The following is a 16,213-nucleotide window of genomic DNA, read 5'->3' as shown; positions in this document are numbered from 1 at the left end:
CAACAATGCTCAGTACATCATGAGCCTTCCGAAGACACCCAACATGACAAACTTTGCATTAGATACCACACAATCCTATTATAAGGATGAACATGGGGGTGCTCGGTGTTCCCCTGAGGTACAGAACGTCACAGAGTGAAAGCAGTGAAGCCATTGCAAAGCTGGAGTTTTTAGGCTGCAGGTTGCAGAAAAGGAGAGGGAGCACCAGAGATTATTGCAATTGAAAGAACTGGAGCTAAGGGAAAGAGAGAGAGGCGCAGCCAGGGAGGAGGCTGCACACAGAAGGGCTATGGAGGCAGAGGCAGCCCATAGAAGGGCAATAGAAGAAGAAAAAGAAAAAAGAAAGAGGACACTGGACTACACAACAACAAAGGATCTGTTGGATTCTCAAGTGAGTCACCCCCATTCCTTTGGTCAGTTTGGGACTGCGATGAGGTAATGCTCACCTGACTCGGAACCGGGGGGGAGAAGGGGTAAAGTCAAGATAGAAGAAAGAAAGGGAGAGATGATTGCCATGCTCTTGCTCTCTCTTCCACCTCCATCTACAGACACCACCACCACGCAACTGAAGCACTGATCAAAGGGGAGAGCCTGGCTGAAGAGCAACCAGGGGAACATTACATACTCATTTTCCTAGTTCCCTGTTCTTACTTCCCTTTCCTGAAATAACAAACAGAAAATAACAAAACTGTGACCTCCTCCTGACTGTTCTTAGTCACTGCACGACTCACTTAAAATCACAAATATCAGTGCTTAAAGTGTAAACTCCACTTGGACTAACAAGCTACACATACACCCTGCTTGCTGTGCCACTGTGACATTCCCCTGGTGTTATCTGGACCGGTGGTCTGCTAGGCCACTCCAATCCTTGACTCTGGGAGCCAGCCTTACCCTGCTCTGCTGTGAGAACCCCCACTCCTGGGCTGTTCACGCACAGCCTCTGGCATGTAAGCTGCTGCCAGCTACTTGCAGCCAAATGACACTAGCCAATATCTCCAGTCCCAGACACAATCCTAGGAACCTCTGTCTTGTAGTGTCCAGTTATGCCCGCTGGATACTGCAAGCTTATATGAGTTCATCACTTTAACAAAGTGATATGTACCAGGCTTGTTATCCTAAGGGGAGTCTCTGACACGCTTCAAACCAAACGCACTGCTTCAGGTAGAATAAACAGATTTATTAACTACGAAGATAGATTTTAAGTGATAAGTCAAAGCATAAGTCAGATTTAGTCAAATGAAATAAAAGCAAAACGCATTCTAGGCTGATCTTAACACTTTCGGTGCCGTACAAACTTAGATGCTTCTCACAACAGGCTGGCTGGCTGCTCTTCAGCCAGGCTCTCCCCTTTGATCAGCGCTTCAGTCGCTTGGTGGAGATGTCTGTAGATGGAGGTAGAAGAGAGAGGAAGAGCATGGCAAACGTCTCTCCCTTTTATCATGTTCTTTCTTCCCTCTTGGCTTTGCCCCACCCATTCATAGTCAGGTGAGCATTACCTCATTGCAATCCCAAACTGACCAAAGGAAGGGGGGTGACTCACTTGAAAGTCCAACAGATCCTTTGTTGTTGCCTAGGTCAGTGTCCTCTGTTCCTGTGAGGCTGGGTTGGGTTTGTTCCATACATGCCCTGATGAGGTGTGAACTGCCCCTCTGCTCTTGGAGAGTTTTTGCCTGGGCTTGCTTTAAGCCATCAGGACACATTTTCAGCCTCATAACTATATACATGAAATTATAACCTATAACAACGATTACTATAACATTACCATAACAACAATGCTCAGTACATCATGAGCCTTCCAAAGACACCCAACATGACAAACTTTGCATTAGATACCAGACAATCATATTATGAGGATGAACATGGGGTGTTCACACGAAGTACAGAAAGTCACACACATGCCATAGGATGCCAATCCCTGCCAGTTATGTGAAGAATTAACATACTTGCTCAAGAGAGCAAACACCTGAAGAGCCCTGCGGTCCACCAAGATTTGGACATTGCCTTATCCAGCCCCCCCTATATAACTGAATACCACTGCAGTACATGTTTGCAGCCAAAGTTTTAAAGTCAAACCGCTCAACTACTGGAATTCACTAGCTAATCACGTGGAACCAGTTTTGGGTGTTAAACCAGCTTTTGTCAGCAATAGCTTCTTCTGTGAGTGCAGAGAACTAAAAGTATTAATAAATCAATTTTAAAATGCAAAATGTTTTGATAAACTTTTGTGTGTTCATCCAGCATATCTAATGTAGTTTTGTTAAATGAATAAATGGTTTTAAAATTCCAGGTGCCATCTAAATGCAGTGCAAAATAAGTCATGATTAAAAAAGTAGTAAATAAATGCATAATTCCTCACTTCAACATAAAATTAAGAATCTGAATATGTGTAGATATATAGTGCATCTTCCTGGTCTGTGAACATGTACTACCTAATTATACTACTCAATGTGCATCAGCCTCTCTCTAGTAAAGACTAAGGCATACCAGTGCAAAACTCAAACCACCGTGCCTGCAGGGTAGTTTGTCAAACTTGCTTTTCATGGGGGAAAAGTTTTTGGTAAGGAGCTATGCTTCCACTAAGAAAAGTGTCTAGCTCTTTGGGTTATTAAACTGGTGAATGTAAATTAGGTTTGTACACTACAGTATTTTTTTTTCCTGAAACACTGAAGAGGATCCTGGGATGTGGGAGTCACAGGTTAATAACTTCTGTTCTAGCCTATGGCAAGGTGTGGAATTAGTTTTAGACACATTTATCAACTGCACAAAGCTGTGTTCATTTTCAGTTCCTGTCTTGTGGACCTTATCTGTTGTCATCAGTTCATTCTGCTTAGAACTCTTTCAGGCTCTACTGCGAAATCTTGCATTTGGTTTAAAAAAAAGTGAATGTTTTATTAAAATTACAGTAGTCCTTTAAGTTGAAGTATTTCTATAGAAGAGGGTCTACTGGAAAGTGTGGAAGAGAATTAGCCTAACGCATATACCCGCATCTTTGCGAAATTCTATAAGGACAGAGCTAAATCAGTGGTGTTTCCTGCAGTTTAGTTAAGGATACACCTTGATCTCTCCAGTGACTGAACATGCAGTGAGTCAAAGGTGTGCAAAAGAGGCTAGTGTGCACAAGAGGGAATATCCCCTGTAGGTTTGGGTCTCTCCCCCATGTCCCCACTAGAGAAAATTCAACAAAAATCCCATGTGCGACAAACATGAAAAGCCCCAGTAACATCTGACCTTTATTAATCTACAAACATTAAGAGATTTACAGAGATTGAATATTATAAAATCCTTTTTCTTCCATACACAAAGACTAAAACCCCACTACTCCATAGGAGACACATTCCTCCACCCTCAGTACTTTTTCAGGCTGTAGGGCAGGCCTAGCACAGCTTTGGCACCTGGAAAAGGTGGGGAATTCCAGACAGCAGAGCTGGTGCGCTTAAAGTATCGCGGCTTGTTCTTGTAGAAAATGTTCTCCAGCTTAGGGCTTATGATGGCCCCAAAGAGCGTGGTGACATCAGGAGGGTTATAGTACTGGTGGATGACAGCTTGACTAAGCTGAGTCCCTGGAGAAGTAAGAGTGAACAGTTTATTAGACTGATTGAACTGGCCTTTAATTCATTCAGTGAAAATTAGACATGTTCAGACTGCTCTAGAAGCTGTACATCCCCATCCCCCTATCGCCTCCAAGGCTGCAGATCCCTGGGGAGGAGCACCTTCGCCATGGCCCACTAGGAAATCAGAACCCTGGCATGGACTTAGGGAGCACAGAGGGTGAATGTGCTAAGTATTGAACTGTGCTTATCAAAAGGATCTGCAGTAAATTGGGGAAGGTGGAGAGGAGACTTTGCCTATCTCTCAGCAGAACCCTACCCCTTCTCCTCAGAGAAAATTAAGGTTTCTATCTATTTAGTCCTGCTCCCAAAGGGGGGTTAATAAGGTAACAGAGTGAGATAACAGAAGTGCAAGAACAGCAGCCAGCACGGAGCTCAGCTGTAGCACTCAGCCTTAGAAAGCAGCACGCAGAGGGAATGGTGGCCTGGACACTGGTATTACCCCTACAAAGGAGCACAGGGTCTTTAACAACAGTCACCGGCAAGCAGGTTTTGGCCCAAAATGTAGGTTTCAAAAACTTACATTAAAATTCATCCTTTCGCTATGTGTTACTACCACCATAGCCAAGGCTGCTAGTTCAAAGGAAGTGATTTGTTATCTTGATGCTGTCCCAGAGAGGCTCAGTACATCTTGGTATAACATTCCATCTGCACAGCTCCAGGCTGGCATCTTTAACAGCACAATACCTCATCTCCCTATGCCATGGGCAGAGAAAGCTACCACCAAGTCTCATCAACAGTCCAAGGGACCCAGCAGGGGTTTCTGAATGGTCAGGGATAGATTTCACAGGGAGCTGGAACATACCATTGGCCCAGGCAGGGATGGGCTTGCGGGGCTGGCTCTCGTCGTCCGTAGAATCGTCACTGTTCAGATCCATCCCGTAATTATTGGGATTGATGGTGGGGGGTTTAGGCCCTTTTGGGCCTTGCGGGGTCATTTGGTAGGAGTTACAGACAGGGGAATTCTAGAAACAGAAAGTCGATAAGCAACCTTACACTGTAATAGCAGCACCACACTGAGCCCCAGGCTCCCCTAACAGTGCATCTTGGGTGGTAGCTCAGTGATGTGTATTGAACTCGTAACACCCTAAAGTGGGAGTGTTGGTACAAACAAGGTTTCATACTCCCTTCTCTAACTTAACTAAGCATCAGATTGGTAAGATAGAAACACTAGCTTTAACAGATGGCTGCAGCAATTCTACACAGTAAATGGGGTTTAAATCACAGATGACTCCTCTGCTCTCAAAGTTGGGGGGGATTTTAGGGTGCAGACTATCTAAACTCAATATTCATTCTTCTCCCCCCAAAGCCTAAAGTTGAAGTCTTGTTTGATTATCTTTAACACTACACATACTTCATCACAAGCACATATGGCACATTTGTAGTACAGGATTTATACAATCCTGTAAAGACAGTTACTGGAATGTTGACCGGGACAACTTAAACTGGGGAAGGTGTAGCTAAAATGAAGGAGCCTTCATTTAACCTTGAAAAAAAAGGTACTAACCCAGAGACAAACATTCTTGTCAATCCTTTCCTAGGATGAGGAATAAAAGCTCCTGTTTTAGTCAAAATTCTCACCCCAAGCAACTGTGAAAAGAGCATTTATTCCTGATTTAAAGCCTCAAACTTGATTAACTTTTGTGCATTTAAAGTTTGTTTAAAAAGAGCCCCACTCCAGAAAAAATATCAAGTGTGTACATCATGTGCTCATTCTAATGTTTCAGCCACAATCATTCCCCTCCAGGATCAGCCCAGGAGGGAAGCACTTTAGGAAAGTTCAGCAACTGAGGAGAGTTTTCAGTGGCAGTTTCTCGGCCACATAGTTGCAGATGCTACACTATAGGACAGACCCCCAGCACCATCCTGTAGGCTCTGACACCATCCTGTGGCTATTTCTCTTATTTAAAGCTTCACCCTCATTTGATGACATTCCTGCTCTCTGTGAGGCTCAGTCTCCTTCAAATGGAAGAATTCAGGGAAGAATGAGAACATCAAGAGACTCCTCCCTCTCCACGTGCACTATGGGGCTGACTGCTGAAGGTCAATGACAAACACTGATTTTTTCCTTGTAAGGCCTTTTCATTGAGAACCCCAAAGCCTTTTACAGAGGTGAGAAGGTGCTCGGGTACCATAGTCATGAGCATAGTCCACAAATCTAGCTCATCCCCATGTTAATGATGGGGGAAGAGAGATTGAATGACTTGCTCAAGGTCACATAGCAAATCAGCCCTGGCATCAGGAACAGAAGCCAGATCCCCTGCTGTAACCACGACCAGCACCACCCCCCTCATGAAAACAAATGGAGACAGCAGGACAGCCTCATTTCTCCCTGCGTGCTGTGCTCAGGCTTGCATCTCACTGATGTTCCCCCTCACCTCCACGTCCACAGTTACATTCAGATGGTTACTGGCAGCAGCTGTGGCTTTCTTCTCTTGCTCCTGCCGTTCCAGCTCTGCTAGACGCTGCTCCTCTTGCTAAAGCAGAAATCACCAATGTGAAAGTAGTAAGATTTTAGGAGTAACCAACCCCCCCCACCCCCCGCTGTGGCATGGGTGGGCTGCCACCTGCTACAGGGAACAAGCACCACTGCCTGCAATGGACAGGATAGCTAGGACTCTCCCAGGGGTTAAACTCTATGACAATTTATTCCAGGAGCACCACAGCCCACCTGAGGCTGGTGGTCAAGTTGCTGCTCCTGGAGACAGCACTTGTTATAATGGCTGATGCAGCCAGATACATGTTGAGTCTCTTTACCCGTTTCTTCTCTTTTTCTTCCATCTCCTTTTGGAGCCGCTCCTTCTCTCTAGCTGCCATCAGCTCCCTCTGCAGGCGAGCCGCCTTCTCCTTCTCTTGCCGCTCACGTTCTCTGGGAACCAATGAAACACACCAGGTCACGCTCAGAAAGAAGAAGAGTGCAGACTGCATCTCCCCCATGATGCCTATTGCACTTCCTCCTTCACCCCAGTGTCCAGGGCCTTCACCAGCTGCCCAGTGCATACCTCCCACTATGGGGCCCAGAACTTCTTCCTGGCTGCTCATCGCTCATCCCCCACTCCAGGGTTGTGCTGACAGAATATAGGGCTTTGCCAGGCCCTTTCACTGGGCCATTCAGCCCCCTGCTCTTCTCTGCAAGGTCACGGCGGAAGCTTCAGTACATGGAGGGTCATTTTTCACCTCTCTGCCTGAATCCTCTCCTGTTCCTTCTTCTTCTCAAGCTCTCTCTCTGCTGCCAGCTGCTTCTCCCTCTCTTGTTCCGCCTGTCTCTGCTCTGCAATTTTCTTCGCTCGCTCTTGCTCTTCTTCCTCCCTCTTCTTCTGCATTCGCTCCTTGTGTCGGCGCTCCTCCTCCTCCTGACAAGCAAAAGGAAGTAGTTACCTCCATCTTGCAAGGGAAGAGGGGGATATGCAGAAAAGCATGAGGGTCAGCCTGCCTGATGCCTTTCCGCAGCTCATCACTACAGCATTGTCACGAAGGACTCTGAAATGCGATGGACTGAAGTTTTCAGTGTAGTTTCTGCTTCCCTTTCGGGGATGCACAATCACTTGCTCAGCTCTCCCCATCCCACAGGCACCAGAGAGTGGTATCCCTACTAGGTCTCAGCTCTGTCACCCTGAATGTAGATGGCCCTCAGCCCCAGGATCACAGTGGTTCCTGAGTTCTGGTCCTCTGTTAATTGCAGTTGAGATTCTTTATAGATTACCTGATGTCTGAGATCTCCCCATCTACATTCTGCCTAGTCCCAGAAACTGGGGAAGATGAATTAACAAGCACTGACCTCCCCAAAACACTATGACTTTTGAGGATGCAGAGAGGAATGAAGCAGCTCATGGATCATGTGGAAGAAATGGTTAGACACTCATGAAAAGCACAGAAACTGGTCTGTAGTGAAGGGAAGGATGGGGTGGCAATAAGGAGTCCCAAAGGGACCCAAGGGACTTTGGGGGATAGAAGACTGTACTTCTCCTTCCCGTAGGCTAATTCTCCCTCAGCTGCTCACTGTATAGTCCTGCCCTCCTCCCCATGTACAGGGACTGTGGCAGATCAGTGTTACTCTGGCTTCTCCCCTGCCATGTGTTGGGCAGAGTGCAGCACTGTCACCACACCCATTCCCCCAGCCCAAACCCTTCCTTCCTGCAATACAGGACCCCAGCACAGCTCACCAGCTGCAGCGCTTTCTGTTTTCGGGTCTCCTCTTCTTGTCTGCGCCGGGCCTCAACATCTCCCATCTTCTTGGCAGCTACCTTCTTCTTTACCTTTTCCTCTGCTAGCCTCTCCTCCCGCACCTGAGACAGTCACACATACATCGGGTCTGGACCTTGCTGTTGCACATGGGACAACTCCCCTATATGTATTATGTCCTCTCTGATACATCAAGGTCATCAGGGAAATCTCTCCCCAAAGGGTAAAAGATGCCCTTCCCTGTACCAGAGAGTCTAGAGGCCCAGTGGGGTCTGTGCATATTTCTTGGAGCGTAAGCTCTTTAGGGCAATGACCTTGTCTTCCCCTGGGTTTGCTCAATGGGATTCCGATCCCAATTGGAGCTTCTGAGTGCTACCTTATCTTAAAGGCAGGCAGCACCCAGTGCAGCGAGTCCAGCAGCACCTGGGATAGTTCACGTGAGAAGCTCTTCAGAACACACAGAGCATATCTGAAATAGAATGAGTGTCACTTAGCAGAGACTCTGGCAGCTGCAGGGCAAACCAAAGGCCAAGAGTAAGCCAGTTTCCATCTGGTTCAAATTAAGGGTTTCCTAAGAGGAAACATGACCCACGGTGGAAAAGGGGACAGAGGAAAGCGGGCTCCACAGACAAGGCTGCTCTGACTCTTCATACCTATCTGAACGGCCCTGCCCTATTTGTAAAAGCCCAAGACCCTCAGACACAGGAGGCTTACAGGGGAGATGGTTTATTTGGCACATTCTTTGGCTATTAACCAGACTGGGTACTAACTGACAATGGAGTCTCTGCTGACCTAAATGCACCTCCCCCCACGTTCTCCCTCATCATTCCAGCCAACAGAGACACCTATCAGAATTAGCTATAATCCCAAAACACAGCAACTCAAACCCCCTTAGCCCCAAGGTTCAAGTCAGACCTTTAATGAAAGATTTCCCCATTGGTTCCCTGGGTCTTAGCAATGTTAGTCCCCTTTGCCCCTATACAAGAGAGGTCATGACCCAAAGTGAGGGGACTGCTCCACCCTACCCACTCCTATAAGAAAACCATTGTCCCAAGAGGCTCCATGGTCAGATTGGGCCCTCTTACCTTCTCACTCTTCTCATCAAACTGTGCAAGTTTCTGTTCAATCCGCCTTTTCTTCTCCTCCTCTAGCTGCTCCACCCGCTCCCGAGCCTGCAGCACCTTGCGCAGACGCGCTTCCCGTTTCCTGAAGGATACGCAGAGAGCCAGTGAGAAGCAATTCTGAGATGAGCCAGAGATGGAGCAGCTGGAGGGAAAGCTACTCACAGTTTCATCTCCTCTAGGCGCTGTCTCTTTTCCTCCTCCAGTTTTTGTTTTCTCTGTTGCTCGGCCTCCTGTTTCTTCCTCAGGCTCTCCAGCCGCTGCCGCTCCTTCTCCTGCAATGGGTGGGAAGCCCAGATTATACCCAGTTGCTGGGGCTCGTTTCTGGCGCAGTCTGGATGGCCAGAAACGACAAACCAGGGAACTTGCAGTTGCAACCACAGCAGATACAAACCTCCCTGGAAGGGGGCACAAAGGGCCCCAGTACCACAGTGGCTCAGCGAGGTGGCCAGCCCAGCCCTAATAACCTGTAGAAATAGCTGCAATGGGAAAAGACAAAGCAGCAGTGCTAATTCAGCCACCCCATTTTCCAGGAGCAGGAGAGGACCTGTGGGGCAGTTCTTGTGTGTCAGAAGCATTACCCCAAGATCAGTATGTTACTGCATAGGGTGCATTTGAGCAAGCAGCACTGTCCGTGATTTCTGTGCTGCATTCACTACAGAAGTTCAACTATCACTAGCCAGTGTCAGTGCTAAACTTCAGCACGAGACAAGGGCACAAATGTGATGTCCTAGGTAATCCTCTGCTCACGTTACACCTCAAGATCCCCCATTGCTCCTACTTTCCACCCAAAGGTTCAGATTGTGGCCTCCATGCTTCCTGCTGAGGCAGACTAGAATAGACTCCCAATTACAGCAGTGAGCCCCCTATACCAACTGAATAAATCAACGCAGAGCACTCAGTTCCCCTCGCACACATCCCACGTGACCCATGCTGAACGTGCTGCTAGTCTGGAGGGCAAGAGAACCAGCCAACCCATCAGTCCCAGACTGCCAGGGCAGCGCACTAGGTCAGTGGGTTGGCCCCACTGCAGGGAAGAAGATGGAGGAGAGTAGAATTGAGGGTGTAAGCTTGGAAAATTGATCCTTCCCAGTACTGTAATGTTAGATTCCAAATAAGAGCCCATGAAACCAAAGCAACTGCCAGGATGAGGGAAATGGAGGCCACTAGCAAGGCCGTCCCTAGAGGGGGTGTGGGCCTGGGACAAATCAGCCTCCCCGCTAGTCTCCTCACCAGCATGCCCGCCCACCGCTCACCTCCTCACACACACCCCCCCTCCCGCCTACCTGTCTCCTCGCTGTCCGTCCGGCGTGCCCCTGCCTGCCCGCTGCTCACCTCCCCGCTAAGCCTCTTCACCATCCGCCCGCCCACCTGCCTCTTCATCCCCCTCCCGCCTGCTTGCCGCCCCGCTAGTCTCCTCGCCACCCGCCCCCTCCTCGCTGTCCACCCGCCCACTTGCCTCCTCGCCTCCCTGCAAGTCTCCTCACCACCTGTCCGGCCCAACCGCCCCCCCCCCACTCTCCTCCTCACCGTCCGCCCACCGCCTCAAGCCCCTCTCACCTGCCGCTTGCCTCCCCACCCCACTCACCTCCTCACCTTAATATCAGGAAAAATGACATCCCAATCATATATCGGTTGGGATGCAGGACAAAGGGCTAAATATCGGGGCAGTCCGATTTTATCAAAGCGTGGGGCCCAGGCTGGTTGCCCTGATTCACCCTACTCAAGGGACAGCTCTGGCCACTACTTCCACAAGTCTCTTCTCATTGTATTAATGTCACAGTCCATCCCAGGATGCTTACATAACTCCTCTGGCCCCCTCCACCCCTTATCTTAACCAAACAAAAACCTATATTGTGCCAAAACAGACCATCTGATAAAGGGAGGACTCTCTGGACAGGCAACCTGCCCTGTGGGGGCACTGTTTAGACTTGTGGAATCCTGCATCACCTTTGGCTGTGAATGGAGTGAAGCACAAAGTACCATAACCCATGCAGGGATGACAAAGCATTCACCAAGCAGGTGAGTCAGATTCCCAGAAGGGACTATTGTGATCACAAGTCTGACTTCCTGTATAACACAGGCCAGACAACTTCCCAAAAATAATTCCTGCATCGGAAAAATGGGCAATCCACCATAACCTATGGTAAATGGTTCCAATGGTTAGTTACCCTCACTGTTAAAAGTTTACACCTTACTTCCTGTCTGAATTTGCATATCTTCGATTTCAAGCCATTGGATCATGTTCTACCTTTCTCTGTTAGATAGGCGAACCCATTATTAAATATTAGTACCCCATAGAGGTACTTCTAGACTGTAATCAAGCCACCCTTTAACCTTCTCTTTGTTAAGTTAAATAGATTATAAATCACTGTCATGGCTCTTCTCTGAACCCTCTCCAATTTATCCTTCGCCAGAACCGGACAGTATTCCAGCAGTGGTCGCACAAGTGCCAAATACAAAGGTAAAATAATCTGTATTCTCCTATTCAAGAGTCCCTTTCATGCATCCAAGGATTGCATTAACCCTTTTGGCCAGTATCACACTCGGAGCTCATGTTCAGCTGATTATCAGTCATAACCCCCAAATCTTTTTCAGAACCACTGCGCTTTTCAGGACAGAATCCCCCAACCCTGCAAGTCTAACCTATATTTTCTATTCCTAGATGTATATTGTTTGATAAATACTGAGTGATAAATTTTTCTCCCTATCTACTGAGGCCAGGACAAGAAACAATGGGCTTAAATTGCAGCAAGGGAGTTTCAGGCTAGACATTAGGAAAAACTTCCTAACTGAAGGGTAGTTAAGCACTGGAACAAGTTACCTAGGGAAGTTGTGGAATCTAGTTAAATACTTCCAGTAATGAACAAGTTAGACAAACACCTGTCAGGGATGGTCAGAAAATACTTAATCCTGCCTCAGTGTAGGGGACTGGACTAGATAACCTATCTAAGTCCCTTCCAATCCTTTGTTTCTATGGTTCTGTTGTTTGCCTGCCCCCAGTTTGCCAAGCAATCCAGATCACTCTATATCATCGATCTGTCCTCTTCATTATTTATCACTCCCCCAATTTTTGGGTCAGCTACAAACTTTATTAGTGATGATTTTGTGTTTTTTTTATCAGTGTCCTGAAAGAAAATGATAACTACCATAGGGTCAAGAACAGATCTCTGCAGGATCCCACTGGATATACAACCGCTCAATGATGATTGCACATTTATAATTACATTTTGAGACCTACCAGTCAGCCAGCTTTTAATCCATTTAGTGTGTGCCATGTTAATTTTATATCATTCTAGTTTTTTAATCAAAACGTCAGGTGGCACCACCATCTGTAGAGTAAGCTTGTGTGAGTCATCAGCAGTACACCAGGGAGATTAAATCCTTCACTGCTTGTATGGAGAAGAGAAGTCCACCTTCAGAGTACAGCAGAACCTATTAACTGGTGTAGGCCCAAAGATTCCCAGCAACGCACTAGCAGCTCTGCTATCTGTTACTGGAAACGGGCTGTAGATGACAGACAGGAGTCAGTGGTCTACGTTTCTGGAAGCAAGACCTGATTTCATACAATTTAGATTTTCGTAGTTTCAATTAAGTTTTAGACAATGGAACAAGAGACCATCCCAAGCAGATCTCATGTTTATTTTAAAGGCATCGTGTATTAGTGAGCATAAGCAAGAGGCATGCATCCATGGCACCCTTGCCTTTACCGGGCATTTCCGTGAACCTGATTCCTTTTTACTTTACTGATGTTCTAAACAACTGTCACTTTGGCTGGCTCCTGCTGCCCATTGAATGCTGACCTCTCTTCTCACTATTGTAAAGCAAAAATATTACGACTGTGTGCAGGTAGTGAGCAAATTAAAGAGCACCCACTGCCCGTTAGTGATGTGAGAAGTGCACTATAAGCCCAGTCTATGATTAAGGAAAGTCATTACTTACGACAAATTCACCCTGTGTAAACAGAACATGGGGAAAAACAACAGTTACTCCCTTTGAAAATCACCACATAAACCTAGAACCAGACCTTCTTGGCTCATCTAGGTGGCTACAGGGGTCTGCCTCCCGAATGCCATTGACTTGGGAGGCGGTGGCGCAGTAAGTGGCACCACATGGATGCAACTATCCATTTGCATGGAGCAGCCTGCAGAAGAAGGACCCTAGTCCAATCCTTGCCAGTAGCTGGTTACAGTTACCACACTTCATTGAGACCCACCCAGGCCTTTGCAGCCACTCTGGCTCTCTCCCTCCCATCCCACTAGCAGAGGGAAAGGGCTTTACCTTGGGATCGGTTCGGAGGGGAGTGTTGTGTTTGAGGAAGGATTTCTTTTTACTACTTTGCCCCACCGAACCTGGGGTCATCAGCAGCTGGTTCTTCTGCACAGTGTGTAAAAAGGTCTTAAATGGACGCACAACCTGTGAAGAGAGCACAGAGAGTACAGGTAGCTGAAGGAGAAGGGAAGAGTCCTAGAGGAAGTATGCTGGGGCTGGGACTCTGCCTCACTTTGCTGGCTGGACAGAGTGGTGAGGGAGTCTTTTTTCTTGGAGGGGAGAGCCCGCCTTCCTCTGCTTGCTGCCCATCATACAGCTCATCCACGGCTTTCTTGTAACTTGGCTTTCTCCTGCAAGAGTTAATACATATCTATTACACAGCGACCCAACAAGAGGAAATTCTTCTCCTGATCTTAGCAGCACTCATGATTCACACTGTCACAGTTCCAGGGTTAACTGCACCTCAGTCTCCTTTGTGGTCTCAAGAGCACCCCCTTGAGGACTCAGACCTCTAGTCAGCTCCTCTCTCGGGAAGGGAACATGCATGTCTCTTCCTCCAGATCAGACTTTTAGGGCTGCAGTTCCCTTGCAATCCACTATGTTTATCCCACCAGGTCTGAATTTAATTTAGCACTTACAGTTCTCTCTCAGGAATAATGACACAGTTAATCAGCGACCAGACAGCTTTCCCAAAGCATAAAATGTTTATTAGGATAAAACAGGGGTGGGCAAACTACATTTTAAGCCGGCCTGAGAGCTCCAGCGGGGGAGTGGGGTCTGGCATTGACCTGCTCCATCCAGGGCGCTGGGTTGGGGGCCGCACCACGTGCCTCAGACCCGCTTCGGCGCTCCAGCCTGGGTGCAGAGTTGGGGGCCGCACAACGCAGCTTGGCCCCGCTCTGGAGCTCCAGCCAGGGTGCCAGGTTGGAAGCCGCTCCACGCGGCTCCTGGAAGCCGCGTCATGGCCCTGCTCCAGCTCCTATGCGCTCCAATGGGAGCTGCAGGGGCAGCGCCTGCAGATGGGGCAGCGTGCAGAGCCGCCTGGCCGAGCCTCCGTGTAGGAGCTGGAGAAGGGATATGCCACTGCTTCCGAGAGCCGCTTGAGGTAAGCGCTGCTCGGAGCCTGCACCCCTGAGCCTCTCCCCACACCCGAGCCCCATGCCCCAGCCCTGATCCCCCTCCCGCTCTCCAAACACCTTGATCCCAGACCGGAGCACCCTCCTACACTCTAAACTCCTCATCCCCAGCCCCACCCCAGAGCCTGCACCCCCAACCAGAGCCCTCACCCCTCCCGCACCCCAACCCCAATTTTGTGAGCATCCATGGCGCACTCTACAATTTCTATTTCCCGATTCGGCGCTCAGGTCAAAAAGTTTGCCAACCCCTGAGATAAAAGCATTAGACAGAAAACAATGAAATTAACAGTTTTTATGCATGCTAAATTACCCATCACCCACATGGGATCTGGGTAGGTCTGTCCAGAAAAGTTTGTCAGTTCTGTGTTCCAGGGTGAGTCTGTTGGAGTCAGACCAGGCTGACTCTTTATATAGTTTTGGGGGCTCTGTCTCCAGGCCTCCTGATCCGGGTTTGGGGGGGGGGGGGGCGGGGGGAGAAAAAAATCAGTCAAGGGCCCTTCCTCCAGGAAGCAAAGCAAATACCTAGCTAATTAGGTATTATAACACTGTGCTAGGAGATGTGGGTTAAAACCCTTCTTCAGAGAGACAGACAAGCTTTCATTGAACCCATATGATGTTGAATTAAATCAGTCCAGCCATCCAGACTATTTCCCCTTCCCTCTGATGAGAATGTACCTGACACTCTGGGGTTGTTCCTGTGCCTCATCGCTCTTATCGGACTGGCTCTCTGCAGAGAAAGAGTTACAGTTAGTTCTGTCTAAAAGGTTCCCTTCAGAAGAGTCCAAAGCCAGAGTCACCAGGCCTAGCAGCTCAGCCCCCTCGGAACATTACTGGGAGCCTCTTCTCCTGTTGCCATGAACTGAATCTTCCTGCTTATGGCAGAAAGTGACTTAGCCACCTCCAAACCTCAGCACTCTGACCAATACAAAGTGTTATCTTTATGAAACTCTGTAGGAAACAGCGCATGAATGTTGTCTGTGGTACGCACTATGCTCTGGCCTTCTGCATGTAGACCCACTGAGATAGCAGCCTGCATCAGACCATAAGAGGTTTCAGATCCTCCTTCCCTACCCATGTAAGATATAATAGTCTTCCCACTGTCTAATGGGAGAGCACATTTACCACATTTTCTGAAGGAAAAACGGTAACAAAAGAGTCCAGCACAGCCAAATGTCACTTGGTTTGAGACAGGGATAGTCAGTTGGCAGACTATGGGCCAAAACTGGACCACCAGACACTTTAGAACGGACCACAACATCTTTTTATTTATTTATCATCATTATTGTTATTGCAGTGTGAAAAATGTTTCTGACTACCCCCGGTTTGAGATCAGACCAGTTTCTTGCACAAGGAATCTGGTCAATAGAATGTGAGATAAATTAACTAACTCTTAAAGCAGTCTTGCCCTTTCCTGAAGGGAAGAGAGTTACCTGTACCGCTCCCCTCCTGCTGCTCTGCCTGGACAAGGTTGCCAGCGGCTGTCTTGGCATTCCTAGAACGAAGGGACATCCTGGGGCCTTGGGGACCCTGCAGAAAAGGTAACGGGATTTCAATGTGATGCCCACAGAGAAAAATAAAAACTCAAATCAGTATTTTAAAGTACTCTGTATCCTGCTGGCACAAGGCAAAGCACTGGGAATACAACAGGTACAGACCCTGTGAGTGAAGTCCCACCCTGCAACTGTAAGAGAGAGAAAGCCCCACCTGAGTAACAAGCTGCAGCACGCTCTAGCACAGAAGTAAATAGCAGCTATTCGCATAGAACACAAGAGTGGCCACAATATGCAGGGACTTTTTTGCTCATATTGAGCTGGCTGAACACAGACCATCTGACAACCTAGACCAGGGGTTCTCAAACTGGGGGTGAGGACCCCTCGGGGGTTGTGAGGTTATT

At 48.0% G+C, this 16,213-nt stretch overlaps 1 protein-coding gene across 2 annotated transcripts in view; it reads right to left on the bottom strand.

Moving 5' to 3' along the window:
- Window positions 1-1,306: 1,306 nt before the first annotated feature.
- LOC141988745 (inner centromere protein-like) overlaps window positions 1,307-16,213 on the bottom strand; it is a 29,945-nt gene continuing 15,038 nt past the window's right edge. Inside the window, exons 6-18 of one of the 2 annotated variants that reach the window (XM_074954676.1) lie at window positions 15,750-15,846; window positions 14,995-15,046; window positions 13,416-13,533; window positions 13,193-13,327; window positions 12,854-12,865; window positions 9,077-9,186; window positions 8,876-8,996; window positions 7,772-7,894; window positions 6,786-6,961; window positions 6,366-6,477; window positions 5,987-6,085; window positions 4,414-4,573; window positions 1,307-3,560 (exon numbers count right to left, since the gene is read on the bottom strand). In XM_074954676.1, coding sequence (XP_074810777.1) covers window positions 3,346-3,560; window positions 4,414-4,573; window positions 5,987-6,085; window positions 6,366-6,477; window positions 6,786-6,961; window positions 7,772-7,894; window positions 8,876-8,996; window positions 9,077-9,186; window positions 12,854-12,865; window positions 13,193-13,327; window positions 13,416-13,533; window positions 14,995-15,046; window positions 15,750-15,846 — 1,530 coding nt within the window. In that variant the 3' untranslated portion in view covers window positions 1,307-3,345. The remainder of the gene's footprint in view (window positions 3,561-4,413; window positions 4,574-5,986; window positions 6,086-6,365; window positions 6,478-6,785; window positions 6,962-7,771; window positions 7,895-8,875; window positions 8,997-9,076; window positions 9,187-12,853; window positions 12,866-13,192; window positions 13,328-13,415; window positions 13,534-14,994; window positions 15,047-15,749; window positions 15,847-16,213) is intronic. The other variant, XM_074954677.1, reaches the window with a different exon arrangement.

Source organism: Natator depressus, chromosome 6 (assembly GCF_965152275.1).
Source record: "Natator depressus isolate rNatDep1 chromosome 6, rNatDep2.hap1, whole genome shotgun sequence".
Classification (NCBI taxonomy): domain Eukaryota; kingdom Metazoa; phylum Chordata; order Testudines; family Cheloniidae; genus Natator; species Natator depressus.
Note: the sequence above shows the minus strand (reverse complement) of the source record. Positions and strands in the feature narration are given on the sequence as shown.